Below are 22495 nucleotides of genomic sequence, written 5' to 3' on the forward strand. Positions count from 1 at the left end.
CCTCCCCACCCCTCCCACAGACATACCCCAGTGTTGCAGGACAGGGGATGACATGAGGTCTATAATCCCACACCCACCCCACCCCAGAGCCAGCTGCCTCCAGTGCTTCACTCTGATACACTGGCCCTAGAGAAGCCACTTCCCCCCAGGTGCCCCGCCACGAGCCAGGAAGGCAGCCACCATTCCTTTAACTCCCTCCAAGTTGTTTATTTAATAATTAAAAAAAGAGATGCACATACATAAATCTGATCTTCCTCATCACCCTTCCTTTATGCCCAGAAATGAGTTCCAAAACATAAAAGTGGCCCTCACCCTGCCTAGGTAGGGACTACACTCCCACCTCCACATCCCAAACAGAAACAAAAGAATCAAGAGCCCACCAAGGGCCCCCTTACCCTCACTCAATAACTTTGATCAAAGAGCAGGGGCTGGGGGTTCAGAGAAATGAGAAGAGCCCTATGTTCCAAAAAGGAGTGAGAAGAGAGGTGAACCCCTTCACCTCCAAATAAGTGTTTAACCCCACAGCCTGTCCCTCCACGGCCAATTACCCAAGTGCACGGATCGGGGAGATGAGAAACAGTCCCACTTAGTGACAACCTCTCCCACCCCCAGCGCTGAGTCAGTGTGAGAGGCAGAGGTCAGGGGTGATTGAGGTAGATAGGCTGATGGGTAGCCTGGTGGGCCTGGCTGGCTGCAGAAGCTGGCAAGGGGCCACCTGTGGCATTGCCCGGGGTCGAGGACGGTTGTTTTCGGAGCGAGGGGGGCACCGTGGAGGTCTTGATGTGAATCACCCTGGTGTCCATGACCTCACACTCGATCTGCATCATCTCCTCATAGTCCCCAAGGGCCCCCTGGCCTGACAGGGTCTCTGTGAGAAAGGGAGTTAAGGAAGAGGAGAAGATGGAGGCAAACAGAGAGGAGGAGGTCACAGAAGCAGAAGTGGATGGGGAAGAAAGGATGGTGGTGACCAGGCAGGTCCATAGCAGGAGTTAATGAGAGAGTAGGGATGGAGTTGGTGCAGGGAGAGGGAAGGGAAAAGAAAAGAATGACATCGATAAGTGTGAGGTCACAGAGGAGAGGACATCAAGAGAAAAAAGGAGGTAAGAGTCTGGCAGGTTCCCAGCCCACGCCCTTCTGCCCAGCACCTACTCAAGCACCTTCATCAAGGGCGGTCCCTCGCATCGCCTTCCTCCCATCAGTCTCCTGTACTTCGTTCTGCTCCACACCCATTTCCTGTTTCCCCTCACCTAAGAATCTAGCACTTCTCTGGATCACCTCACTCCCCTCCACACCCCCCTCAGCTCCTCATGCTGGATATCCCTACTGGAACGCCCCCTTCCTCACTTCAGGACCCTGCCCCACCCCTAGTAGGAAAAGAATTACCATTGGGGGCCATGGCAGGCATCACCAGGGACATCTTGGGCCGAGAGGTCTTATTGTGGCTGATGGCTGGGAGTAGCAAGTGGTCCTGGGGAGCAAGAGGGGCCAGGCCAGGAGGGTGGAGGAGAAGACACCAGCAGGCTGCCTGGATCTCCTCCCCACCTCAACCTGAACACACACTGCTGGGACACCCAGGATGGTGGGGATGGGCAGGGAGGAGGGGCTCACCCGCCTGAAGGAAACAACATAAAACGTGTCTTCCCGTCGGTCAATTGCATCCAGGAACTCTGGCTGTGAACGGTCTGGGCGGCGATACAGCTGCAGTTGGCCCACAGAGTCCCTAGGCAGGTGAAAAAGCAGGATTTGGGAGAAACTAAGCCCAGTACCCCATTCCCATTGGGAAGCAGGGAAAAGATGAGAGAAAAGACAAGAGACCCCCAATGGATGAGGGAAGCATGATGACACTGGTGGCAGTGGTGACAAGCACTGGATAGCTCCTGGGGATATAGCTTTTCTGAGCAGAACTTCACTTAATAAGGAAGCACACCCCCTAGACTCACCTTTCCGGGGGCCCGGGGGGTTGGGTGGGGACTGCCTTAACTGGAGGCAAATTCTTCTGTCGCTGAGACTTCTAGAAGGAGAAGTGTCTAAGGATTTGAAGAGGGCGAAGGGAGAAGGGAAAGAGAGACGGCAAGACAGCCCCTGGAAGCTGACGCCACCTAACACCCACCCTGCCGCTTCCTCAAGCCTCCACAAGGATGTCCTTGTGGACATCCTTGAAACCCCCAGGTTGAAACGTGCTCTCTTGAAACCCCCAGGACACTATGCCCTTGTCTACCTGTCTCTCCTGGCCCCCCCGGGGCATCTTCCGCCGGCCTCTCTGGTGGCGCTGCACCCAGCCGCTCAGCTCATCAGCAAGCCTGCGGAAGCACAGGAGGGGAACAGCTCTGCGCCAGTCCAAGGCTCCCACTTCCCTTGCCCACAACAGGAGGGAGCAGAATAGGAAGGAGAGCTGGTGTTCTAGAACACACGGACAGAATGAATGGTCGGGAAGGTGCCCCAGCAGTGCGTCCCACCTCAGGGACTCAGTTCGGTTGAAGTGCCGGCAATCTGAGGAGAGGAAGAGCTGGTCCAGGTCTCTCAGCAGCAGCTCCTTGGTGCCCCCGGGGAAGGCTGTTAGATTCCTGGAGTGAGGCAGGGAGGAGGCAGTGATTGCAGCTGCCCAGCACGCCACCCACAGTGAAGCCCATAATGGCAAAGAGCAACTATGGCTCCCCTCAAAAAGAAAAGATAAACGTGGGGGAGAAGACATGCAGTACCCCTAAAAGAGGGCCCTCTCCTCACCTGAAGCTCGCCTGGACCTCCCGGCTGGGCCGGGACTCCTTGGGGCCCTCAGAAGAGCCCTGGAGGGGCTCCACTCCGTGAATGGGCAACTGTGCTGAGAACTCCAGCAAGTGTCTCTGGGGCCGATGCTCCTCTCCGCTCATCCAAGGAGAGACAGTAGCTGAAGGAGGCTCAACAATGCTGTGGGGACAGGGCAGGACAGAGCACGAGGGAGAATTCCAGCTTTACTGAGGTGCTGGTTAAGGACAAGGGCTCCGCACACAACCCCCCTGTTATATAAGACTGACTCTCCTCACCAGCCAGAAGGGAATGAGAAGAGTGCCCACCTCATAGGGCCAGGAAACGAGGGAAAAGGAGCACGCTTAACCTAAAGGCTACATCTCAGGAAGCACTTGTCTGTTTTCATCAACATTATCAGCACCACCTACCTCAGGACATACCACGTGTGAGATTAGTGATAGAACAAGAAGGGACTGCTGGATACACCCCTGTGCCAGGGATCCCACAGCTCTCTGAGTGTGTGAGTGGGATGAGGGAGATGGCACCAAAGCACCAAAGTAGGAATCCAGTAGCTGAGGGTGAGCTCCACCCGAAGCTCCTGGGGAGCAAGGAGGGTCTCACCTGACAGGCCCAAAGTTGAAAGCAATGAAGAGAAGGAAGACCATGATGCAGACCACCTTCCTGTTTCCAGACCCTAACTTGAGCTCGCTGTTCTAAGGCACAGAGGAAAAGAGGAGAGAGGGTGGGTGAGCCCCCCCAAAGAGCCTCCATTGAGTCTCCCAAGGACACGTGTCTCACCTCAGCCCACAGGATCTCCAGCCGCCGCCGAAGGGCAGCGTTCTCCCGGCGCAGCTGCTGGTTGTCTGCGAGCACAGCCTGTAACCGAGACTCCAGCCCCTGCAGGTACTCCTTCTTCTTCCTCCGGGACTGGCAAGCTGACTCCCGGTTCTTGATCATTCGCTGCTGCCGCTTCAGCAGCTTTGCCTAGGCACCCAGAATGAAAGACGGGTAGTGGAGGGGAACTGTTCCCCCAACTCCAGGGGCTGATTGCCCAAAGCTTGTGGGGGCCACTCTCCTGCCTTCATGACCTTACAGCACCAAAGAGGGGAGGGGGGTTCTACTCTCTACTAAAACACTTCAGAGAGAGGGACCCCTCTCAACCACCCCCCGCCACAATACCTCAGAGCCAAGAGAAGTTAGGCTGTAGGAAGAACTTCCTCCATCCTGGTTCCTAGTGAAACTTCAGTTCCTCTCTGCTGGGTGGTTTCCCCTCTTCTCAATTCTCCTTTTTTAGGGCCCTAGGTTTAACCTTGCTAACTGGTTCTCCCCTGGAGGAAGCAGCCTCCCTCTTCCAACTGCTGTCACGACCATAACACAGAATGATTCCCCTGCCTTTGACTTACTGAGACCATCCCTGCTTCTCCATCTGCAGTTTGACAACAAACCTAAGGATCATAAAACTACGTGAAGTTGACGCTCATACATGAACAGGGGCCCATTCTGACTTTCAGGGTCATCTTAAGGGTCTGCTTCCTCACTTTCTGCTCTCTCCTCACACCACAGTTCTCTCCCAAGACAGACTTTCTTCTTCCATTCCCATTACTAGCCCCCCTCTCCAATACTTACGTCCACTTCAGGTGGGCAGGAGTTCCCAGGCATCGGAGCTGGAACAATGCTCTTCCTCTCAGGCCGTGGAGCAGCGGGGGCTGGCCCCTCAGGCTGGACTTGAATAGCACCTTGAATAAGGACAACTGGGGACACTGGGGCAAGTGAACAGGAGAAAGAGGTCAGACAGCTATAAGTCATGTAGGGTCCTGTGTCCACACCTAAGCACCCAAAGGCCTCAGTGGCCATGAGCTCCCTTAGAAGGTCAATCCAGCCCGCCTCCTTCTTTCCTTCTTTAGTACCTGGGGGGGGCTGGACAAGGGGCTGCAAAAGGACGGCGGTGCTCAGAGGCATGGTGCTGGGTGGCACTGGGACAGTGGTTATCGCCACTGGTTTAGGCTGCAGTGGTAGTTTCCGGGCAGGCAGGGCTTTGCCTGAAAGAAGGTGAAAGGAAGGAAGGAAGAAAGGAAGGAAGGAAGGAAGGGAGGGAGGGAGGGAGGGAGGGGAGGAATGTAATGACTGTAGACCTTTTGCCAGGGACCCCAGGATCAAGAGGCCCCATTACCTGAGGAGCCATCGGAAGATGGACCCACTCTGATCTGAACAGCTCCAAGTGGGGGGCCTGGGACATCCTGCAGGAGACACCCTTGAGGAGCTGGGTATTCTGTCTTCACTTCTAGTATCTCCTCTCCTATAAAAGCCTATAGGGGGCAGGGGAATTCCAGAAAATTTGAGAGTCAGAAGTGTCAAGGAGAAGGAACTGAAGAAGCTCTCCTACTTCTGAGAGTGAGTAGGAACTCGCTGTAGTGCCTGGAGGGAGGATGGGACATTGATACTTGCCTGGTTGGGCGAGTCTGCTGAGAACAAGGAAGCCTCAGAGTTGACGGAGGAAGATGGGGAGACAGGTTCTGTCTTGGTCTGGACATCTGGGGGGTGGCAGGATGAGACAAACAGCTTGTTATAACCATGTTATAACCCTCAGGAAACTCTTCAAAAGCAGGGCCTATGCCTTGTGCCTCATGTCTATCAAAGCGACAGGTGCAGGTCTTCAAAATACACACGTCAGAGTAGAGAATCTGACGCCAATAGTCAACAATCTTTTTGCTATAAAGGCTTTTCAGTCCTTCTCTTGTTTGTCCTCGCTGTAACTTTCAATTTTTTAAAAGATTTTATTTATTTTTTAGACAGGAAAAGGGAGAAAGAGAAGGAGAGAAACATTAATGTGTGGTTGCCTCTAGCACACCCCCTACTAGGGACCTGGCCTGCAACCTTGGCATGTGCCTTGACTGGGAATCGAACCAGAGACCCTTTGGTTCGCATGCTGGCACTCAATGCACTGAGCCACACCAGCCAGGGCTTCATTATAGTTTTTAATAATGTGTTGGATATGATCTGCTTTTCCTCCAAATCCAATCTTCATCCTTCCCTGTCCTGCTATGAAACCCAGGAGGAAAACAAGAATGGACTACATCACCGGGCTCCCTTGCCCTCTTGCTTCTTGTTGGAGAAGCAGCACCAGGAAACCCTGAAGGCACTTTGAAATTAAAAATCAGCCTGTCCAACACTGATTTCATTGTGCTCCCTCATCAGAGGACTCCTGCTCTTGTGCTCACTATCCAGTGAACAGTATTATCACCCACTGGATGGTTGTCCCAGCCAGAAACCCAGGCATCCTGTTTGACTCCTGTACAATGTTCAGGAGGTCACTGCAACTCATCCATTACACTTCATTCTTTCTGCCTTCCTCTTGGCATCCAAGTATTTTACTTGATTAACCACGTAAGTCTTTTCCTTGGTCCTCCTCCTCCTGCCTCCAGTCTTGTTTCTCTGCAATCCATTCTCTCCTCTGCCATTCGAGTCACCTTCCAAGTCATATTGCTCTCCTGATTGATTCTTCAAAGGCTCCCAATTGCCCACAGGCTAGAAGCTGAAAGTCCCTCAGCAGGGTTCTCACCTGGCCCCTGCAGCCTCTGCAGCAACTTGCCATCCCCCACTCCCTGTTCATATCCACTCAGAAGAGATGCAGGTTTGTTATACACACATACCAGTCCCCACATTCTCGTTCTGGCTAATTTCTATGTGTCCTTCAAAACTCAGCTCAGGAAACCCTTCCTCAGCACAGCAGCACAGCCCCAATCTGGTGAGATGCCCTTTCTTATGAGCTTTCATAGCACCCTATGATGATCTCTATCCCAGCATCACCACACCTGTGTTTACTGGTACTTGTCTTTCACCCCCACCACACCACAGGATTCTCAAGTCAGTGTATTGGTCACATCTTTTTCATTTTTGCATCCCTAGCACCCTGTCCAGTACCCGGCATAGAGTAGGTGCTCAATATATGTTTACTGAATAAAGACATTAAGAGTGCATGAACTTGACAACACTTAAAGAAATAGCACAGATAATGTTAATTGTAGAATCTAGCAGTTGAGTATATAGTACTCCCAGTTTTCTATGTTTAAAAGAATTTTAATAATAAAATGTTGTAGTAAAAAAACAACATAAGTAAATATGGCCTAAACTGTCCAAAGTCTGTAAAAAATGCAAAGCAACAGGAAATTAAATCACACAACAGGATACTAGGAAAAAGATAAAGAAAGAGAAATCATACCCATCATTTCAGTGCTGCCCTTGCTGTGGTTTCCTAAAATTCTCTCTCCCACTCCTGGCCTCTTTCCTGGTTATCTGCCATTTCCCCTCCCACCTTACCCTCCTAGTCCTGCTACCTGCCCCCACCCACCACACACACATACACACACGTATGTGCACACACCCATGCATTCTACCTGGTAAAGTCTGGGGGTGGGGCAGGTTGTCAATACCTGAGGGATCATCAGAGGTGGGGCCCACATTGATCTGGACGGTTTCAATCAGGGATGTTGGATCGTCTCCCAGGAGGCAGAGTGGGGGTGCCAAGGACTCTATCTTCACAACCAGCACCTCCCCTACACCAGGGGTCTGGGTGAGAGTAGGGGTGAAGTGTGAGGGCAGAAAGAAGAAAACAAGGGAGGTGTTGAGAATAAGAGCAAGAACAGAGGCTTTACAGATTACAAACACCAATTATCTGACATTCTGGTTTAAATGGTACTCAGCATCTCGCCACTCATCCTCTCCTTCTGTTTTATTCCTGGGAGGGTTGATGGTGTCTCATGATTTCAAACATTGCCTTAGAGTGGACATCTTGGGCAGGAACAGTTCCAGAATTCCCAGCCCCACCACAGTTGTCATATACATCTCCATATACTAAAGAGTCTATTTTCACTTCTAGAAACCAGAGTGGAGATGTAGCAAATGAGAATGTCAAAGAAATGACAAAGGCAGGAAAGGAGCTCCCCTACCTCACACATAAATTAATCCACAGCACCTACGGGTAAAGAGAATGGAGCAGAGTCCTTGCCACAGAGGACAGAAGTAGAGAGATGGTTCTCTGACCTGGCTGGAGGGCTCTGTAGAATGATGGGATGATTCGGAGCTGAGGGAGGAGTTAGAGCAGGGAGAAGATGGCTCAGACTTCACCTGTAGATCTGAAGGAAAAGGGGTTAGAAAATAACCAGGAAGCAGAGCCTGAAAAGGGTCCAAAAAGTGTCCAAGGACTGCGGATAGGCACCTCCTCAGTAGGGCAAGGCAAGAGATACATGTAAGGAGAGCGTTAAAAAGCACTTGTGCGGGGGAGATGGGAGGACACGGGATTGTATAGTTTCTGGGAAACGGGGAAGATGAGGGTTTCCGGAAGGATGAGGGAATCACAAACGGCACTACCTGGGAAGATAGGCAGGGGGTCCCACGGGGGTTCAGGGGGGCTGACATCCATCCCCACATCCAGTATGCTGCTGCCAAACTGAACAAAGGAGGATATTAGACGGCAGGGCTCTGAGGAAGGAGGAGTGCTTCCAGTCGAGCTCAGGCCTGGGAATGAGTCCGGGTTCTAGGACCACGGACTCATTCTTATCCACGGAAGGTAAGAGACAATGCTACTCGGGGAGCAGTACCGGGACATCCTTCTCTGGGCAACGGAAGAGCTGCGTCTGCTCCTCGGCCACCTCATCTAGGCCGGTGTACAGGGTGCAGTCTGTAAGAGATGCGGAATGTCAGGGGTGCTGTCCAGTGGCCCAGCCTAGGGATCCACCACAGCCCTCGCTCCGCCCCTCATTGGAACGGCGGGGCCAGACCCACCGCCCGCTCGCTTGAAAACTGACACAGCCGAACAACTCCAGCTCCTCCTTTCCCGACCCCGGAACAACTCGACGTTTCCGCGGGGAGCGGAGGTCTCCCCGAACTCCCGCACCCCCGTAAGGACAACGGGCACCCCTGCTGCCCTCTTGGAAAGGTGGATTCTGCATTTACCCAGACTTCCTCTTTGGGGCCTCCCCTTCCTCAGGGGCACAGTATGAGATAGCCCTTCCCCATCCCCGAGGCCTCACTCCACACACCCCAGTCCTCCGGGCTCAGCAAGTTGTCGGTGAAAAATCGCGTCGGGTCGGCAATTTCGCTGAGGAGCATTAGCTCCGCCATCTTTCCCCCGCCCCCTAACCAACCCGGACAAGGTTTCCAAGGCCCGCTTCTCCCAATCAGCAACTAATCAGTTGACTTTTCAAAAAAGGGGGGCGTCCCGGAAGCTCTTACGACCAGTAAGAGACCTGGATGCTGAGCACATGAAGCAATAGAAGAGGCGGCTCTACAGGCCGAGCCAATGGGAACAAAAGAGGAAGAGGAGGTGGAAGAGGAGGGGAACGGTACACTCTCCTACTACCGGCCTTAGCTCTTGCGCATGCGCAAAGCGGGACCCAGCGAGCAAGCTCCCGGGACATGTAGTTCACAGGATTTAAAGGTCTGCTGTCTCCCCCAGTCAGTCCTATTCATCTTCGGAAATGGCCAAGCCCCCTACAACAAAATATATGTAACCATGCCTTTTTAGTGGTAAAAAAGGAAAGCGATGCACTGCTACCTCCCCTAGGAAGGCAAATGCTGGGAATGAGATACATCTGAAATCTTCCCTCTGGGCCCATCCCTACCATTCTCACTGCACAGTTCACAATTCAGATTCCTGTCTCTTTTAACTTTTTTTAAAATCCTCACCTGAGGCTATGTTTATTGATTTTAGAGAGAGGAAGGAGGAGAGAAAGAGAGAAAGAGGGCATTGATGTGAGGGTCAAACATCGATCAGTTGCCTCCAGCATGTTCCTGGACCCAGGATAGAATCCTCAAAGTGTTGGCATACAGGACGACGATCCAACAAACAACCATCAGGCCAGGGCAAGTTTTAACTTTTAATCAGCCAAACATCTTGCGGAGACCCTGAGCCAGTCCTGCATCCTGTTTCTTCCCCTGAAAGATCACCTTTCCCAGCTCCTCCCGGGCTGCCCGGTTTTTTGGATCTACTACCAGCACCTTCTTGAGGTCAGCAGTTGCTTTTTCCAGGTTCCCAAGGGCAGCCTGGGCAACCCCCCTTCGGTACAAGGCCTTTAAATGCTCAGGTTCTCGCTCGAGCACCCGGTTACAGCTCTGGGCTGCCAAATGGGGCTGCCCTAGCAACAACTGACAGGCAGCTAGATTGGCATGAAGGACCGTTTGTTCTGGAGAGCCAGGTGGGGGTAAAGTCAGCAGCAGCCGAAGAGCCCGTCCATAACATCGCGCAGCCCCTTCAGGGTTCCCAGCTCGAAATAATTCTGTGCCTCTTGCATGTTCTTGCTTGGCCAGGGTCTCCTTCTCGCTGGCCTCCAGCTCCCAGGAGTCCTGGCCCTGAGTGAAGGAAGCCAGTGTGAGCCTAACAGGAGGTCCAGAGTGCCCAGGGATCTGAAGTTCTGCCTCCTCACCTTGACACATGGACTCCAAGCATTTCTCTATGAGGTCTCCCCAGGTTTCCTCCCTCCATGAGCCTAACCCCATAGTTAGCTCTGTCCAGCCCTCTGGCAACCCTGACCCAAAGGGAAACCCAAAAGCCAGTACCCGGCAGCAGGAGCCCAGCTTGGGTTTGTCCAAGCCATGGCCACGGATTATAATCTTCTTGACAAAGCTCCCATCCGGACAGTACCAGAGATCAGAAGATTGGAGGGGCTCTGGCATTTCACTCGCTGATCCATGAGATTTAACAGAGTTTTTTTCAAGTCCAGCAGCCAGTTTTTCAGTCTCTTGAGGATTCTCTAGAATTTTGCTGGCTGGATCTGGGCTCCTTCTCAGCTCAAGAACTTCAGTAGGAGGCTCTTGGGCCTGCTGCCTAATTTGAATAGTTGAATCACGGTTCTTCTTAGGATTCTTTCCCCACTGTTGTTGCAGTTGAGAGGTGTCTTTCTCTCCCACTGGATTGACTGGTGGCGTCTCCATTTTGCTGCCTGGTCCCTTCCCTCGTGGGTAATCAGTTTGGGTCGGAAAGGGATGGACTAGGTTCAGGTCAACGCTTGGGGAAAAAAATCAAAACAACGCTAATTGTCAGGATTCCTTTTTAGACTCCTTTCCCGTCTTTCTGGATCCGGCCTCGATCCTCAAGGTCGTCATTCCGCCCCCCCCGCCCCCTCCAAATATCCTGCGAGAGTCTGGGTTCCACCCGGAACTAATCCAGAACTATAAATTCCACAATTCCCTGCGGTTCGGGGAGCTGCCCCAAGTACGGACTCCGATCGAGTCCAAAAGGACTGGGCTGCCGAAGACCCTAGCCGGGTGGAGATGGCCGAACCACTCGGGTCGCCTCTCCTCTCGAAGCAAAGTGCTCACTGAGTGCTGCCCTCGGAGTCTTGCCGCAGGCGGCGAGGACTGCCCGCACAGAGGCCGCGGAGTAGGGACACTGACAGTTAATTCTGGAGCCCGCGAGACGGCGAATCCAGTCGGATTTCTGGCAGCCAATCCGGAGGCGGGAAAAGTCTGGTTAGCCCGCCTTTTAGGCGTGACATCATTTCCCCCAATCAAGCGAAAAGCTCCAGGCCTTAGCAACCGAACTAAGCCCAGTCGAACCGAGCTAGGCGAGTGCGGCTGACCAGGATACCGAGTCTGAAGAAGTGCTGGAACGGGAGACTGGGGCGAATGCGGAGAGTAGCGAATGGTGGAACTGGTGGTGGACGACAGCGACAGCCGCCCAGTCGTCCTTTTTTCTGGCTGCTTCAGGCCCTTTGTTGTTGACTTGATCCCTTTGTTCGGAGCTTCCAGTCAGAGGCAACCATCTGCTCGTTGGCCCATCAGTCCAGGGTGCTCCGAGATAAACTCTCAGGCTGTTTTCTCGTCAACTGGCCCTGTTTCCTTAGGGGATCACCTGAGCGTTCTCCTTACCTTTTCGTTCATATTCATCATGGACTTCAAGCTCTTCTTCTACTTTTTATTAATTTATGTTTAGAGATGGGGGAGAAAGAGAAGGAAACATCTACCTGTGGTTGCCCCTCGCGCGCCCGCCAATGGGGACCTGACCTGCAACCCAGGCATGTTCCCTAGGGAATCGAACCAGTGACCTTTTGGTTTGCAGGCGGGGTGGGGCTCAATCCACTGAGCCATACCAGCCAGTGCCAAGCTCCTTTTCCTCAAGAAATCTTAGTTCTCAAATTTTGATTTGACTATAAATCACATGGGGAACTTAAATTGCAGGTTGCGATTTAGGAAGTTGGATGGGCCCTGTGATTCTGCATTTTTTTACAAGCTTTTGGATTCTGCTGCTGCTGCTCCGTGGACCACACTTTGAATAGCATGATTCTATAGAATAACCCCACCCAGTTCCTTTCACACCTTGCTTTGTGCCCCTTCAGAACATCCTATATTTTGCACACATAACTGGTATAACCTGCTCCACTGGGTATTATCAGTGGAGAACTGGGCCTCCTCCTAATAGAAGATGTAGGTTCCTTTGTGGTTCAGCTTTGCTTCTCCAGCACACTGCACAGGCTGGGCCACCACAGCTCTTTGGGAAAGGAAAATCCCACTCTCCAAACCTCACTTTGGCTCCTTTATTTTGGTCTTTAACACTCTAGATTGTGCCCCATACTACAAGGGCCATGTCAGGACAGAAGATAGTTTCATAATCCACAGATGGTGGGTCAAAACAGTCCACTCCCTGTTTTGTGTTGAGACTCACTAACCTAGACCTTTTTTTCAAGTTTTATTTCTGGGTTCTGGGCCAGAGTCACCTTAGTACACTGCCACCTCCTTCCTCCTATGGCTAAATACTCTGATTCTTGGAATTCCTGGGCTCCTATCAAAAATTAATCTATCTTTTCTCCCTGTTTCTTCCTTTTTCCATTTCAGGGATTTCTGGGAAAGGCAGGAAATCTGGAATGAGTCACAAAAGGTTTGATTGTACCCTAATCCCCAGACAAAAATTGCTAATTTGTATTATGTGTGCTCTAACTAAGAGGGCCACTCCAATGACCCTTCAAAGATCAGCTTCTTTCAGTTTAAAGGAACTATATAATCTGCTACAAATGTATTGCTTTGTAAGGTGTGTGTGTGTGTGTGTGTGTGTGTGTGTGTGTGTGTTTCCTTTGGAATAGACTGCAAGGCAGGGAACTTTTCTTCTTTTGTGTCTCAAATACTCATTCATTCATTCAAAGTATTTGTCAAGCACCTGCTATGTTTCCCAGGCAGTATGCTAGGAACTGGGGAGACATAGGTGAGTGAGACAGACAGTTCCTGTTCTCATGGAACTTCCAGTCTGGTCCAGGAGAATAAGCAATTGCAGTGCCATGAAAAAGTGTGAGGTGCTATGGCAGTGAATAAGGGATAAGGGAATATCCCTTGAGGATGAGCTATTTTTGCTGGCATCTAAAGAATAAATTAGAACTGAAGCACTGAGAACATACCTATAGACCCCCTATTGAGAAAAACTGAATTAACTGGTCAACTTTGGCTCTTTGGGTGATCTCTTATCACCATTGTGACTATAAAACCCAATGCAAACATAGGTGCTGAAACTGCCAAAAAAATATTCATCCAGAATGAATGTTTTTATTTTTTAAAAGATAACCCATCAAAATGAAAACACAAAATTCAAGTTTTATAAGAGGACTCAGAAGTCCCCAAAGAGAAACCCATGGGTATGTAGATTCCCCCAGGTCTCAGCTTGAGAAACACAGGACTAGGAAGGAGTGAACATGTGAAGAGCCACAATGTCAGTGCATGAATGCTGACTGACTCACACTGCTTGCTCTCTCCCACTCCCTGCCCCTTGAGTCTCATGACAGTGGGGCTCAGCTCTCTGAGAACAGTCTCCAAGGAATTAGGAAGTGGGAGGGAAACAAGCCAGGAGGATTATATCCCCAGGCCTGGCTGGAGAACCTGGGATCTGAAGAAGACACAAAAAGAAGATGACAAATAAAAAATTGTTTACCTGTTGGGACAGAGGCTCAGACTGGGGAGTGAGGAAGTAGTGATGTCTCTCTCCTCTCTCTTTTCCCTAAAGATTTGAGAATGAGATGGAAGAGCAGACTTGAGGGGAAGAGATGAAAAGGAGCCTTCTTCCCCAAGTGACTGAGTTCCATCCCACCCTCCCACTAGAAGTGTCCTCTGCTCCCTCTTTTTCCTTTAGTGGCACAGGAACTAACCTCACCAGCATCAAAGTGTATGGATGCAACTGGAACATACTTACCTTGTGCTTAAGATACTTTCCCAGCTTCAGGTAAGAAGGGTGGTAGGGAGGAGCACATAGGAATCTCTGGAAAGGGAGTGAGATTATGGGAAACTCTGGGTTAAGAAAGTTAAAGCCTTTTTTTTTTTTTTCCTTCCTGGCTGCTTAAAGATCAGCTACCATCAGGAACAATACAGTAACTGTCTGGATCCAGAAGTTCATGACCAGTACACTACTTCAGTGGAAACAAATAGCCATTGATGTCCTTCACTCTGGGAAGGCAACAGTACCTAAGACAGAAATCCAGGGAAAACCAGCCAAAATGTGTAAGACCACATCAGGTGTCATCTTTGTATTTGCATTCAGAACCCATTTTGGTGGTGGGAAGACACCTGGCTTTGGCATGATTCCTGGGATCACACAAAGAAAAATGAACCCATAGACATACAAGGTATGTCCTGTATGAGAGGAAAATACCTCAAGAAAACAGGGAAAGGAATGTAAGAATAGGGTAAAGAAAGAGGGGCTGCAGAGGCCAGTACTGGTGCTGCAAAAAGTGAGTTGGAAGAACATTTACTCCTGGACAACAGGAGTAAATGTTCTTCAGTAACTTCATCTGTGGTGATTGTGCAGATTTTTCATGATGGGATTAATAAGCTAAGAACTTTTAAAAAAGTCAAAAATACATCTGGGAGAATGGAAGGACCTGGGCCGGGGGTGGGGGGGTCAACTGATTCTTCTAGCTGCGATTAAGGAAGATGAGCCCCATTCTGGAACAATTATTCCCTCTTCCAAGGGGGCACTGAATGCCTTGCTGAAGATGGGTCTGAGGGAAAACCCCATATTTGACAAGTTTCTGAGGAGTTATGTATAAATAAATAATTGTTTTACATCCCACCTGGAGTCACTTCTTTCCTTACTTGTTTCTGAGACCCCTTCTTCCAAGGTGTCTCGGAGGATCTGGACATATTCTGCTACTTCTTTGTCCTATCCCATAAGAACATCGTTTTGTCCTCATTAAAGATCTAACCTGATGGCAGAATCCAAGATGAGGTCTAGGAGCTGGTACAGGATAACTTGAGAGCTGGTGGTTTTTCCAAACACAGAGGATAGAATACCTACCCTCTAAATGGGTGAAGTAAGGTTCTTTTCTTATTCATTCAATAATCCTTGCTGAATACTCAGAATTCATCAATGAAATGTGGAGATAAAGACAGAGTTAGTTAGCCCTGGCTGGTGTGGTTCAGTGGACTGAGAGCCAGCCTGCAAACTGAAAAGCTGCCAGTTCAATTCCCAGTCAGGGTACATGCCTGGGTTGTGGGCTAGGTCCCTAGTTGGGGGCATGTGGGAGGCAACCCATCTGTGTGTATCTTGCACATTGATGTTGTTCTCCCTCTCTTTCTCCCTTCCCCTTTCTCTAAAAGTAAATGAATAAATCTAAATTTTTTAAAACCTTATCTCTTTTTAAAATATTTTATTTATTTATTTTTAGAGAGGGAAGGGAGGGAGAAAGAGAGAGAGAAACATCAATGTGTGGTTGCTGGGGGTCATGGCCTGCAACCCAGGCATGTACCCTGACTGGGAATCGAACCTGCAACACTTTGGTTCGCAGCCCATGCTCAATCCACTGAGCTTTGCCAGCCAGGACTAAAAACTTTTTTAAAAGACAGAGTTAACCATCAGTAGTCTAATAAGAGTGAAGAGTTATTTAACCAAAGCTCCAGATGCAAGGGCAAAAATGGTAAGTAGTAGGGAAGTTATGTCTAACTGGGGATTATCTGAAAAGTATTCCAGAGAGTTGAGCCTTGATGGAGGGCCATAATTTTGCTGAGATTGAAGGGATTTGCTGCAGGTGGAGAAAGCAGTACAAAGCAGGAGAGATTAGGAAAGGACTGTCACTTTACTCCCAGTATTATTCATCTCTGGGTTGTCAATCTCAGCTCTCTCAGAGTATTCCAATACCTGTTCATGCTGCCCTGTCACCAGGCACTGAGCCCGTTGGAAGTTTTGACACCCTCACATCCCACTGTGTTCCACACTCACCACATGGGACCATATGCTGCACTTGCTTTCTGCCATTTAGCATCAGCATACATACAAAAAATTCTAGTTTTCCAAAGGCTAAATAAATCCCCATTCTGTGGTTCTTTGTTCTGGGATTTATGTCAAAATTGTTCCTGCTGTTCACTCCCAAAGCATTTGGCTTCTGCTTCCCTTCTACACTGGGCTTTTGGGCAGGACGAGGCAGCCTTTACCACAGTGAAATGCTTAATGATGAGAGCTGCTCTTTACCGAGCCCTGACCACATTATGACCACAGTAGCAGGCCTTGTGCTAAGCCTGATGTATAGCACTTCATTTTCTCCTCACGTGACTCCAGGTGCTCCCTATTCAGTTATTCAGCAGAACTTCATGGATGACCGCCCCTGGGCCAGGCACTGTGCTGGCTCCTGGGAATAACACAGTGGGAAAAAGTTCTGCATCTTTTGTACCTTATATTCAAGTGGAGATAATAGGCTATAAAAATCCATCAGCGGTCCTGGCTGGTGTGGCTCTGTAGCTTGAGTGCTGACCTGCGAACCAAAGGGTCACCAGTTCAATTCCCAGTCAGGGCACGTGCCTGGGTTGCAGACTAGGTCCTTGGTTGGGGGCATGAGAAAGGCAACCACACACTGATGTTTTTCTCCTCCTCTTTCTCCCTTCCCCTGTCTAAAAATAAATAAAATCTTTTTAAAAAATCCATCAGGAGATATAATGCCAATTCTGTATAATCAGGTGGTAGTAGATAAATGATTACATAAAAAATAATATAATGTGATATAAACACAATGAAGCAGGGTAAAGGAATGGCTAGAAAATGCTCCCACATGTGCACAATGCTATTTTTAATCAAGTGATGAGGAAAGCCTCCTTGTGGAGGTGATACTGGTGCAGACATAAATGATGTAAGGGGAGCACACACACACATGTATCTGAAGGAATGTGTCCAGAGAGAATACAGCAGCGCCAAGGCCCTGAGGCAGGAAGGAATTGGATTTTTTATGCCAACCTCTCATAGTAGCTGGAAGAACAGTAAGGGAACCAGAGTGGGTTGAGCAGAGGAAGGAAGGGAAATAGTAGGTGGGGATTAAGTCAGCGAGGTGGGGAGGAAGGAGGCTAGGTAGGCTTCGCAGGCCAGGATAAGGGTTTGGATTTTGTTCTAAGTGTGATTGAGAAACCATCAGAGGGTTTGAGCTAGGTGAATGATATCATCTGGTAATTTGAAAGATCACTCTGGTTTCTGCATGGAGGGAGGACTGTAGCAGTCAAAAATGGAAGCAGAAAATCCAGTTAAGGGGTTAGTCAGGGGAGCTTGACTAGGGTAGAGGAGAGGCCAAGGGCAGAGTTCTGAGGCCCTCTAACATTTAGGAGTCCGGAAGACAATAGAAGCTGTCAGTGGAGACAAGGAGCAGCAATAAGAAACTAAGAAAGACTTTCTTTAGTTGAATCCAGAAAGAGTATTTAAAGTGAAGAAAAGCATTTCAAGGAGGAAGGCGTGATCAGCTGTGTAAATGTTACTAATGGGTCTAGTCCAGGGTTTCTCAGTCTTGGCACATATATGTCACAAAGTAAATGAACATAATGCAGCTTGAGAAAGAAAGTCTCCCCGCTGTTGCTGAAGCTCCCTCCCTATGTGTCCCCTCCCACCAAGGGTAACCACTTTTCTGAATGTTGTGCTTTTACTACTAGGCAAGTAGCAAGTGAGGTTTTCTTATTTCTTCTCAAAGACAACTTATTATTATACTATGTTTTTATGATGATGGAAATGTTTTAGTAAAGAGGGGAAAACAGATTATGTGGGAGAGATAGAGAATCATTTCAAGAGCCTGTTTCTGCTCAGGTGAGAAGGGACTGGGTTGCAGTGCACAGACAGGTGAAGCTGGGAGCAAGTCGGCTTCTCTGCAGTAATGAGGGGATGTCAGTGAATATGGCAGAGACACAATGGACTGGTAAATTTAGGAATGAGACCATGAGGAAATTCTCAGTTTCTATTTTCTCACTGAAATAAAAAGGAAGGTTGTCATCTTGTGAAATTGTGGTCTCAGATTTGGGGAATGCAAACCAACCGCGGAAATGTGGGCTGGCAGGCCACAATGAAGGCCCACAGGCAGTGAGACCAGTGAGTACGAGTGTTTTCCCCCAGATGTGTTTAGTTGTTGAGTGCAAGTGTGGAGGCAGGCAGAGTTGGATTTAACCAGGAATAAAATATGTTGGAGAGAAAGGAGCAAGGGCTGAGAGGTGATTATAGTGTTGAACCTGGGGTCCTACACTGGGTAAGGAGGGATGTGAGAAATTGAGGGGATCAAATATCAAAGAAGAGTGAGAGAGTCAGTGGATGGGAGGTCTGGGTAGGGATGGAGAATTTTGGAATGGGGGTTCTGGGCAGATGAGGGGGTGGCATCACATGACTGAAGAGATTTTGACAAGTGGCAGTTATTGGTAACAACCGAGTCAAAGATTTGCCCCAGGGAGTGAATGGCTGGGGAGAGGAGAGAAACATCATTGGAGGTACTGGATCTTCATGAACGAAGAAGGATTGGTGACCCCGAATGGAGTCATGGGGAATCAGAGCTCCAAGGAGAAGTTACAGGGGTCAGAGCCTCTCCTGGAGGACAGTGTCTTTGTTAATAGGGTACAAGGGCCAAGAGCAACATGCTGGGAGGGAGCTGAGGTAAGGTGGGAGGAGACTCAAACTGGGACAAGCTTCCTGAGAGAAGAAGATTCAGAGTGAGGTGAAGAGATCTGGGAGAAATAATTTGCAATTACTTTTTCCCCTGCCTAATTCCTTTTAGTTCAATTGAGTCCAAAGAGGTTTTGTCTGAAAGGATCTGAAAACCAGTGATAATCCACTTTTGGCTCTTGCATTCACAAAACATGTAAGGTGAGTACATCAAGATCTCAGATGAGAAGAGATGGGGGAAATGCAGATAATGTCAATAATGAGTAGGTTTTAGACCTGGAACCTTTCTTCTAGAGGAAGTTACTCTGTTTGAAGCCACACCTTTTGTCCTCTGCCCTCCCCATTGGTGGTCCCTGAAGTGATTCCCAGCCTTCGCTGCTCATGGGAATCATCTAGGGATGTCTTTAAAAATATTGATGCCTGAGTACCATCTGCAGAGATTCTGATTTAATTAGTTTAGATGCAAACAGGGCTTTGGGATTTTTAAATGCTCCCCAGATGAATCTAATTTGTGAGCAGGGCTGAGAACCATTGCCCCAAGGAATGCTGCAGCTCTGTTGAGAAACTCACTGCTTAGTCCAACCTGTGGGAGTGAGAGATTCCGTCTTGCTGGAGGTGAGAGGCTGAACTGATCTGGGCCTTGAAGAGTAGGTAAATTTTAGCCAAGTGGAGGAGCAGCAGATGTGAGATGTGAAAGAACATCCTGAACAAAGGCTTAGATGTGGTCTGAAACACATGGTAAGCAGCAAATGATTTGTTTATAACAGGCAGAGGTTGGAGAAAGAGGTCTAAGATTTGAAGATGGCTGGGTAAAGACCTGGAGGTGGATATGATGAGTAATTCACTTTGGTTGGAGATTAGGTTGAAGAGAGAACACCGAATGATTTTAAGTTATAGAAGGTGTTGAGCACCAAATTAAAATTTTGTAAATAATTGAGTAAGCAGTAGGGAAGTTTGCAGGCCTGTTGAACATTGGGGTTATTTAAGTGTGTGTAGGGAGAATAACCTGACAGCCTCGTGAAGGGGGTCTTGGAGTAGGTAGATGTAGGAAGTAGGGAGACCTGTTAGGGGAGCTGTTGCAATAATCCTGCATGAGATCCTTTTTCCAGCAAGGGCTGGGGAAAAGTTATAAGATTCAAAAGATATTGTGATGGTAGAATTGACTCAGCTTGTCAGCAAACCAAAAGTAAAGGTAGGAGGGAGTTGGAGAAGGTATCAAGTTTTCAGATAAGGGTGCTGGGAAAATGGTGCCATTAATAGAGACAGGAAAGCAGGTTTTCAGTAGTATTTCATCAGTTTGGTTTGGAACATGCTGAGTTTGGAGGACCAGCAGCATGGTCCATGTGGGTGCTCCACAGGCCCTGGAAGAATGCCTGCATATACATATATAGGTTGGATAATGTCTTAGTAAACTTGGGCTGCTGTAACAAAATGCCATAGACTGGGTAGCTTATAAACAACAGACATTTGTTTCTCAGGGTTCTGGTGTCTGGGAAGTCCAAGATCAAGAGACCAACAGATTCAATGTCTGCTGACAGCCACTTCTGGTTCATAGATGGCTGTCTTCTAACTATGCCCTTACATGGGGGAAGGGGCAAGGGAACTCTCTGAAATCTCTTTAGTAAGGGTACTAATCCCATTTATGACAGTCCTTCCTCATGACCTAAGCACACCCCAAGGCTCTACTGTCACATTGGGGATCAAGTTTCAATATATGAATTTTGGGGTAACACAAACATCAGTCTATAGCAGAGAAACATTAGAAATGATGTCTGAATTTGGGGTGGATGAGATTTTCAAGGGACACTCCCAAAGAAGGAAAAAATCCAGAGTAAGCTCTAAGGGGAAGAGAGGAGATAAAACAAGAGTTGGGGGAGGAAGATAATTAGAGGTATAAATGAAGATAAAGGGGAAAGAGATGACCTGTCTCTGACCCTGGGAGAGTGAAGAATCCAAGGTCAAGGGACAAACATGGAAGAGTTCAGTAAAATGCCATTGATTTTGGCTCCTGGTCACTTCTGGTCATTGGGTACTGTTTTCTTCTTCTTCTTTTTTTTTAAGATTTTATTTATTTATTTTTAGAGGGAGGGGAAAGGAGGGACAGAGAGAGGGAGAGAAACATCAATGTGTGGTTGCCTCTCATGCACCCCTCACCGGGGACCTGGCCTGCAACCCAGTCATGTGCCCTGACTGGGAATTGAACTGGTGATCCTTTGGTTTGCAGGCTGGCACTCAATCCACTGAGCCACACCAGCCAAGGCTGGTCATTGGATACTATCTGAGCAGGGAGTGGAAGCATATTTCAAAGGGTTAAGAAACAGTAGGTATGAAAGAAAGACAAAGAAATGTCTGTGACATTTCTTTAATACTCCCTTATTTAAGGGAGAAAAATGAGTAGGTGGTAAGGAAGTAGAGGTTGCAAACATGAATTCTTTTTTCAAGAAGTTTGGTGAGGCCCTGCTGGTGTGGCTGAGTGGATTCAGTGCTGTCCTGCAAACCAAAAGGTCACTAGTTTGATTCCCAGTCAGGCCCCATGTCTGGGTTGTGGGCCAGGTCCCCAGTCCAGGGCATGTGAGAAGCAACTGACAGATGTATCTGTCACACAATGATGTTTCTCTCTCTCTCTTTCTCTCTCCCTTCCCTTCTCTCTAAAAATAAATCAATAAAATCTTTAAAATAAAAGAAGTTTGGTGAGAAAGGCACATTCAACCTGAAATGTCTAAAGGAGAACCCATGAACCCATGCCCTGGCCAGTGTGGCTCAGTTGGTTGGAGCATTGTCCTGTAACCGAAGGGTTGCACGTTCCGGTCAGGGCACATACCCAGGTTGTGGGTTCAGTCCTCGTACTGGCACAACCCATCCTCAGTTCAGGTGCTTATGAGAAGCAACCAATCAATGTTTCAGTGCTTCTTTCTCGAATCAGTGTTTCTCTCTCTTGAAAAGGAATGAAAAAAAAATGTCCTTGGGGTGAAGATAAAAAATTAATGGAGAACCTATGATTTGCACACCTCATCCCATCCTCTTCCCATGTCTCCTATTTTAACTCTATGAAGCCAGTGTTGTCATCTGCTGTCTCAGCAGATGTCTCACCAGCATCCTGCATGGTATCCGCACATTGTCTGAATGCATGGAGTCAGGATAGGACCATGTTCTGCAGGTGTACAACCAAAGATTCCAAGTCCACTGCTTGTGGCCCCCTCCCCTCCCCAAGAGGCCCCTTGACCTGCCCTCAGGGTAGGAGAGGGCAAATAGACCCAACTGGATTTAAGAGGATTTCAGAGACCTCCTCCTTGGGGCTCTGCTGTAGTCTGAATGTGTTCCCTCCAAAATTCATACATTAAAATCCCAATGTGCAGAGATGGTGCTCTTATGGAGGTGGTTCCTATGGGAGGTGATTATTAGGTCCTGAGGGTGAGCCCTCATGCATGGGATTAGTGTTCTTATGGAACAGACCACACAGGGTTCTCTCACCCCTTCTGCCATGTGAAGATATGATGAGAAGTCTGCTACCCAGAAGAGGGCCCTCCCACACCTGATGGTGCTAGCACCCTGAATTCAGACCTCCAGCCTTCAGAACTCTGAGAAATAAATTACTGTTGTTTATAAGCCACCCAGTCAGTGCTATTTTTGTTACAGCAGCTGACATAGACTGAGACAGGCTCTCACAGCTCTTTTCCCTTTGCCTTCCCTATACTTGTACAACACACCACTTAGGGTTCTAATTCAAGTTGTCTGTCACCTTCCAGCCCCTAAACAGGAACCACTGTGGGTAGCTGGCATCTTTTCTCTGCCCCTGCCAGCCTATCTCTGACCAACTTCTTCAGAATGGTCTGCCCTCTTCTTTCCTCCTGACTTCCTGGAGTCCTGGGGATAGACCCCTGGATCTCATTGTATCTTATCCCTCTC

The 22495-nt window shown here is 48.8% G+C and overlaps 2 protein-coding genes and 1 long non-coding RNA gene across 4 annotated transcripts; 1 reads left to right on the plus strand and 2 right to left on the minus strand.

The window, feature by feature from the left end:
* Positions 1 to 186: 186 nt before the first annotated feature.
* On the minus strand, positions 187 to 8895 carry ATF6B (activating transcription factor 6 beta). 2 transcript variants are annotated; one of them, XM_045826260.1, is made up of 18 exons: positions 8763 to 8895; positions 8322 to 8401; positions 8092 to 8170; positions 7765 to 7856; positions 7155 to 7290; positions 5170 to 5255; positions 4895 to 5030; positions 4632 to 4763; positions 4351 to 4484; positions 3523 to 3708; positions 3346 to 3437; positions 2725 to 2904; positions 2457 to 2564; positions 2219 to 2300; positions 1941 to 2011; positions 1609 to 1720; positions 1384 to 1468; positions 187 to 868 (listed from the first exon to the last, which is right to left on the minus strand). In XM_045826260.1, the coding sequence occupies exons 1-18, from the start codon at positions 8842 to 8844 to the stop codon at positions 639 to 641; spliced, it is 2103 nt and encodes a 700-aa protein (XP_045682216.1). In that variant the 5' UTR covers positions 8845 to 8895; the 3' UTR covers positions 187 to 638. The 2 variants fall into 2 exon arrangements, with proteins under 2 accessions (XP_045682216.1, XP_045682217.1); XM_045826261.1 differs by having other exon boundaries at positions 8677 to 8804.
* Positions 8896 to 9585: 690 nt separating this feature from the next.
* On the minus strand, positions 9586 to 11112 carry FKBPL (FKBP prolyl isomerase like). The gene is made up of 2 exons (XM_045826078.1): positions 10279 to 11112; positions 9586 to 10071 (listed from the first exon to the last, which is right to left on the minus strand). The coding sequence occupies exons 1-2, from the start codon at positions 10651 to 10653 to the stop codon at positions 9604 to 9606; spliced, it is 843 nt and encodes a 280-aa protein (XP_045682034.1). The 5' UTR covers positions 10654 to 11112; the 3' UTR covers positions 9586 to 9603.
* Positions 11113 to 12549: 1437 nt separating this feature from the next.
* On the plus strand, positions 12550 to 14725 carry LOC123810436. The gene is made up of 3 exons (XR_006784244.1): positions 12550 to 12595; positions 13706 to 13921; positions 14042 to 14725. It is a non-coding gene; the product is annotated as an uncharacterized LOC123810436 (long non-coding RNA).
* Positions 14726 to 22495: the final 7770 nt, after the last annotated feature.

This window comes from Phyllostomus hastatus, unplaced genomic scaffold (genome assembly GCF_019186645.2).
Source record: "Phyllostomus hastatus isolate PE091 unplaced genomic scaffold, TTU_PhHast_1.1 phas_scaffold_60, whole genome shotgun sequence".
Lineage (NCBI taxonomy): Eukaryota > Metazoa > Chordata > Mammalia > Chiroptera > Phyllostomidae > Phyllostomus > Phyllostomus hastatus.

Bases quoted from the DNA above. Each gene is read 5' to 3' on its own strand.
- ATF6B (XM_045826260.1), bottom strand. From the start codon at position 8,844: ATGGCGGAGCTAATGCTCCTCAGCGAAATTGCCGACCCGACGCGATTT. The intron at 8,402-8,762 runs GTGTGTGGAGTG...CATCTCTTACAG, and splicing joins GCTGAGCCCGGAGGACTGGG to ACTGCACCCTGTACACCGGC. The intron at 8,171-8,321 runs GTACTGCTCCCC...TCCTTTGTTCAG, and splicing joins GCCCAGAGAAGGATGTCCCG to TTTGGCAGCAGCATACTGGA.
- FKBPL (XM_045826078.1), bottom strand. From the start codon at position 10,653: ATGGAGACGCCACCAGTCAATCCAGTGGGAGAGAAAGACACCTCTCAA. The intron at 10,072-10,278 runs GTACTGGCTTTT...TCCTTCACTCAG, and splicing joins AGCTGGGCTCCTGCTGCCGG to GGCCAGGACTCCTGGGAGCT.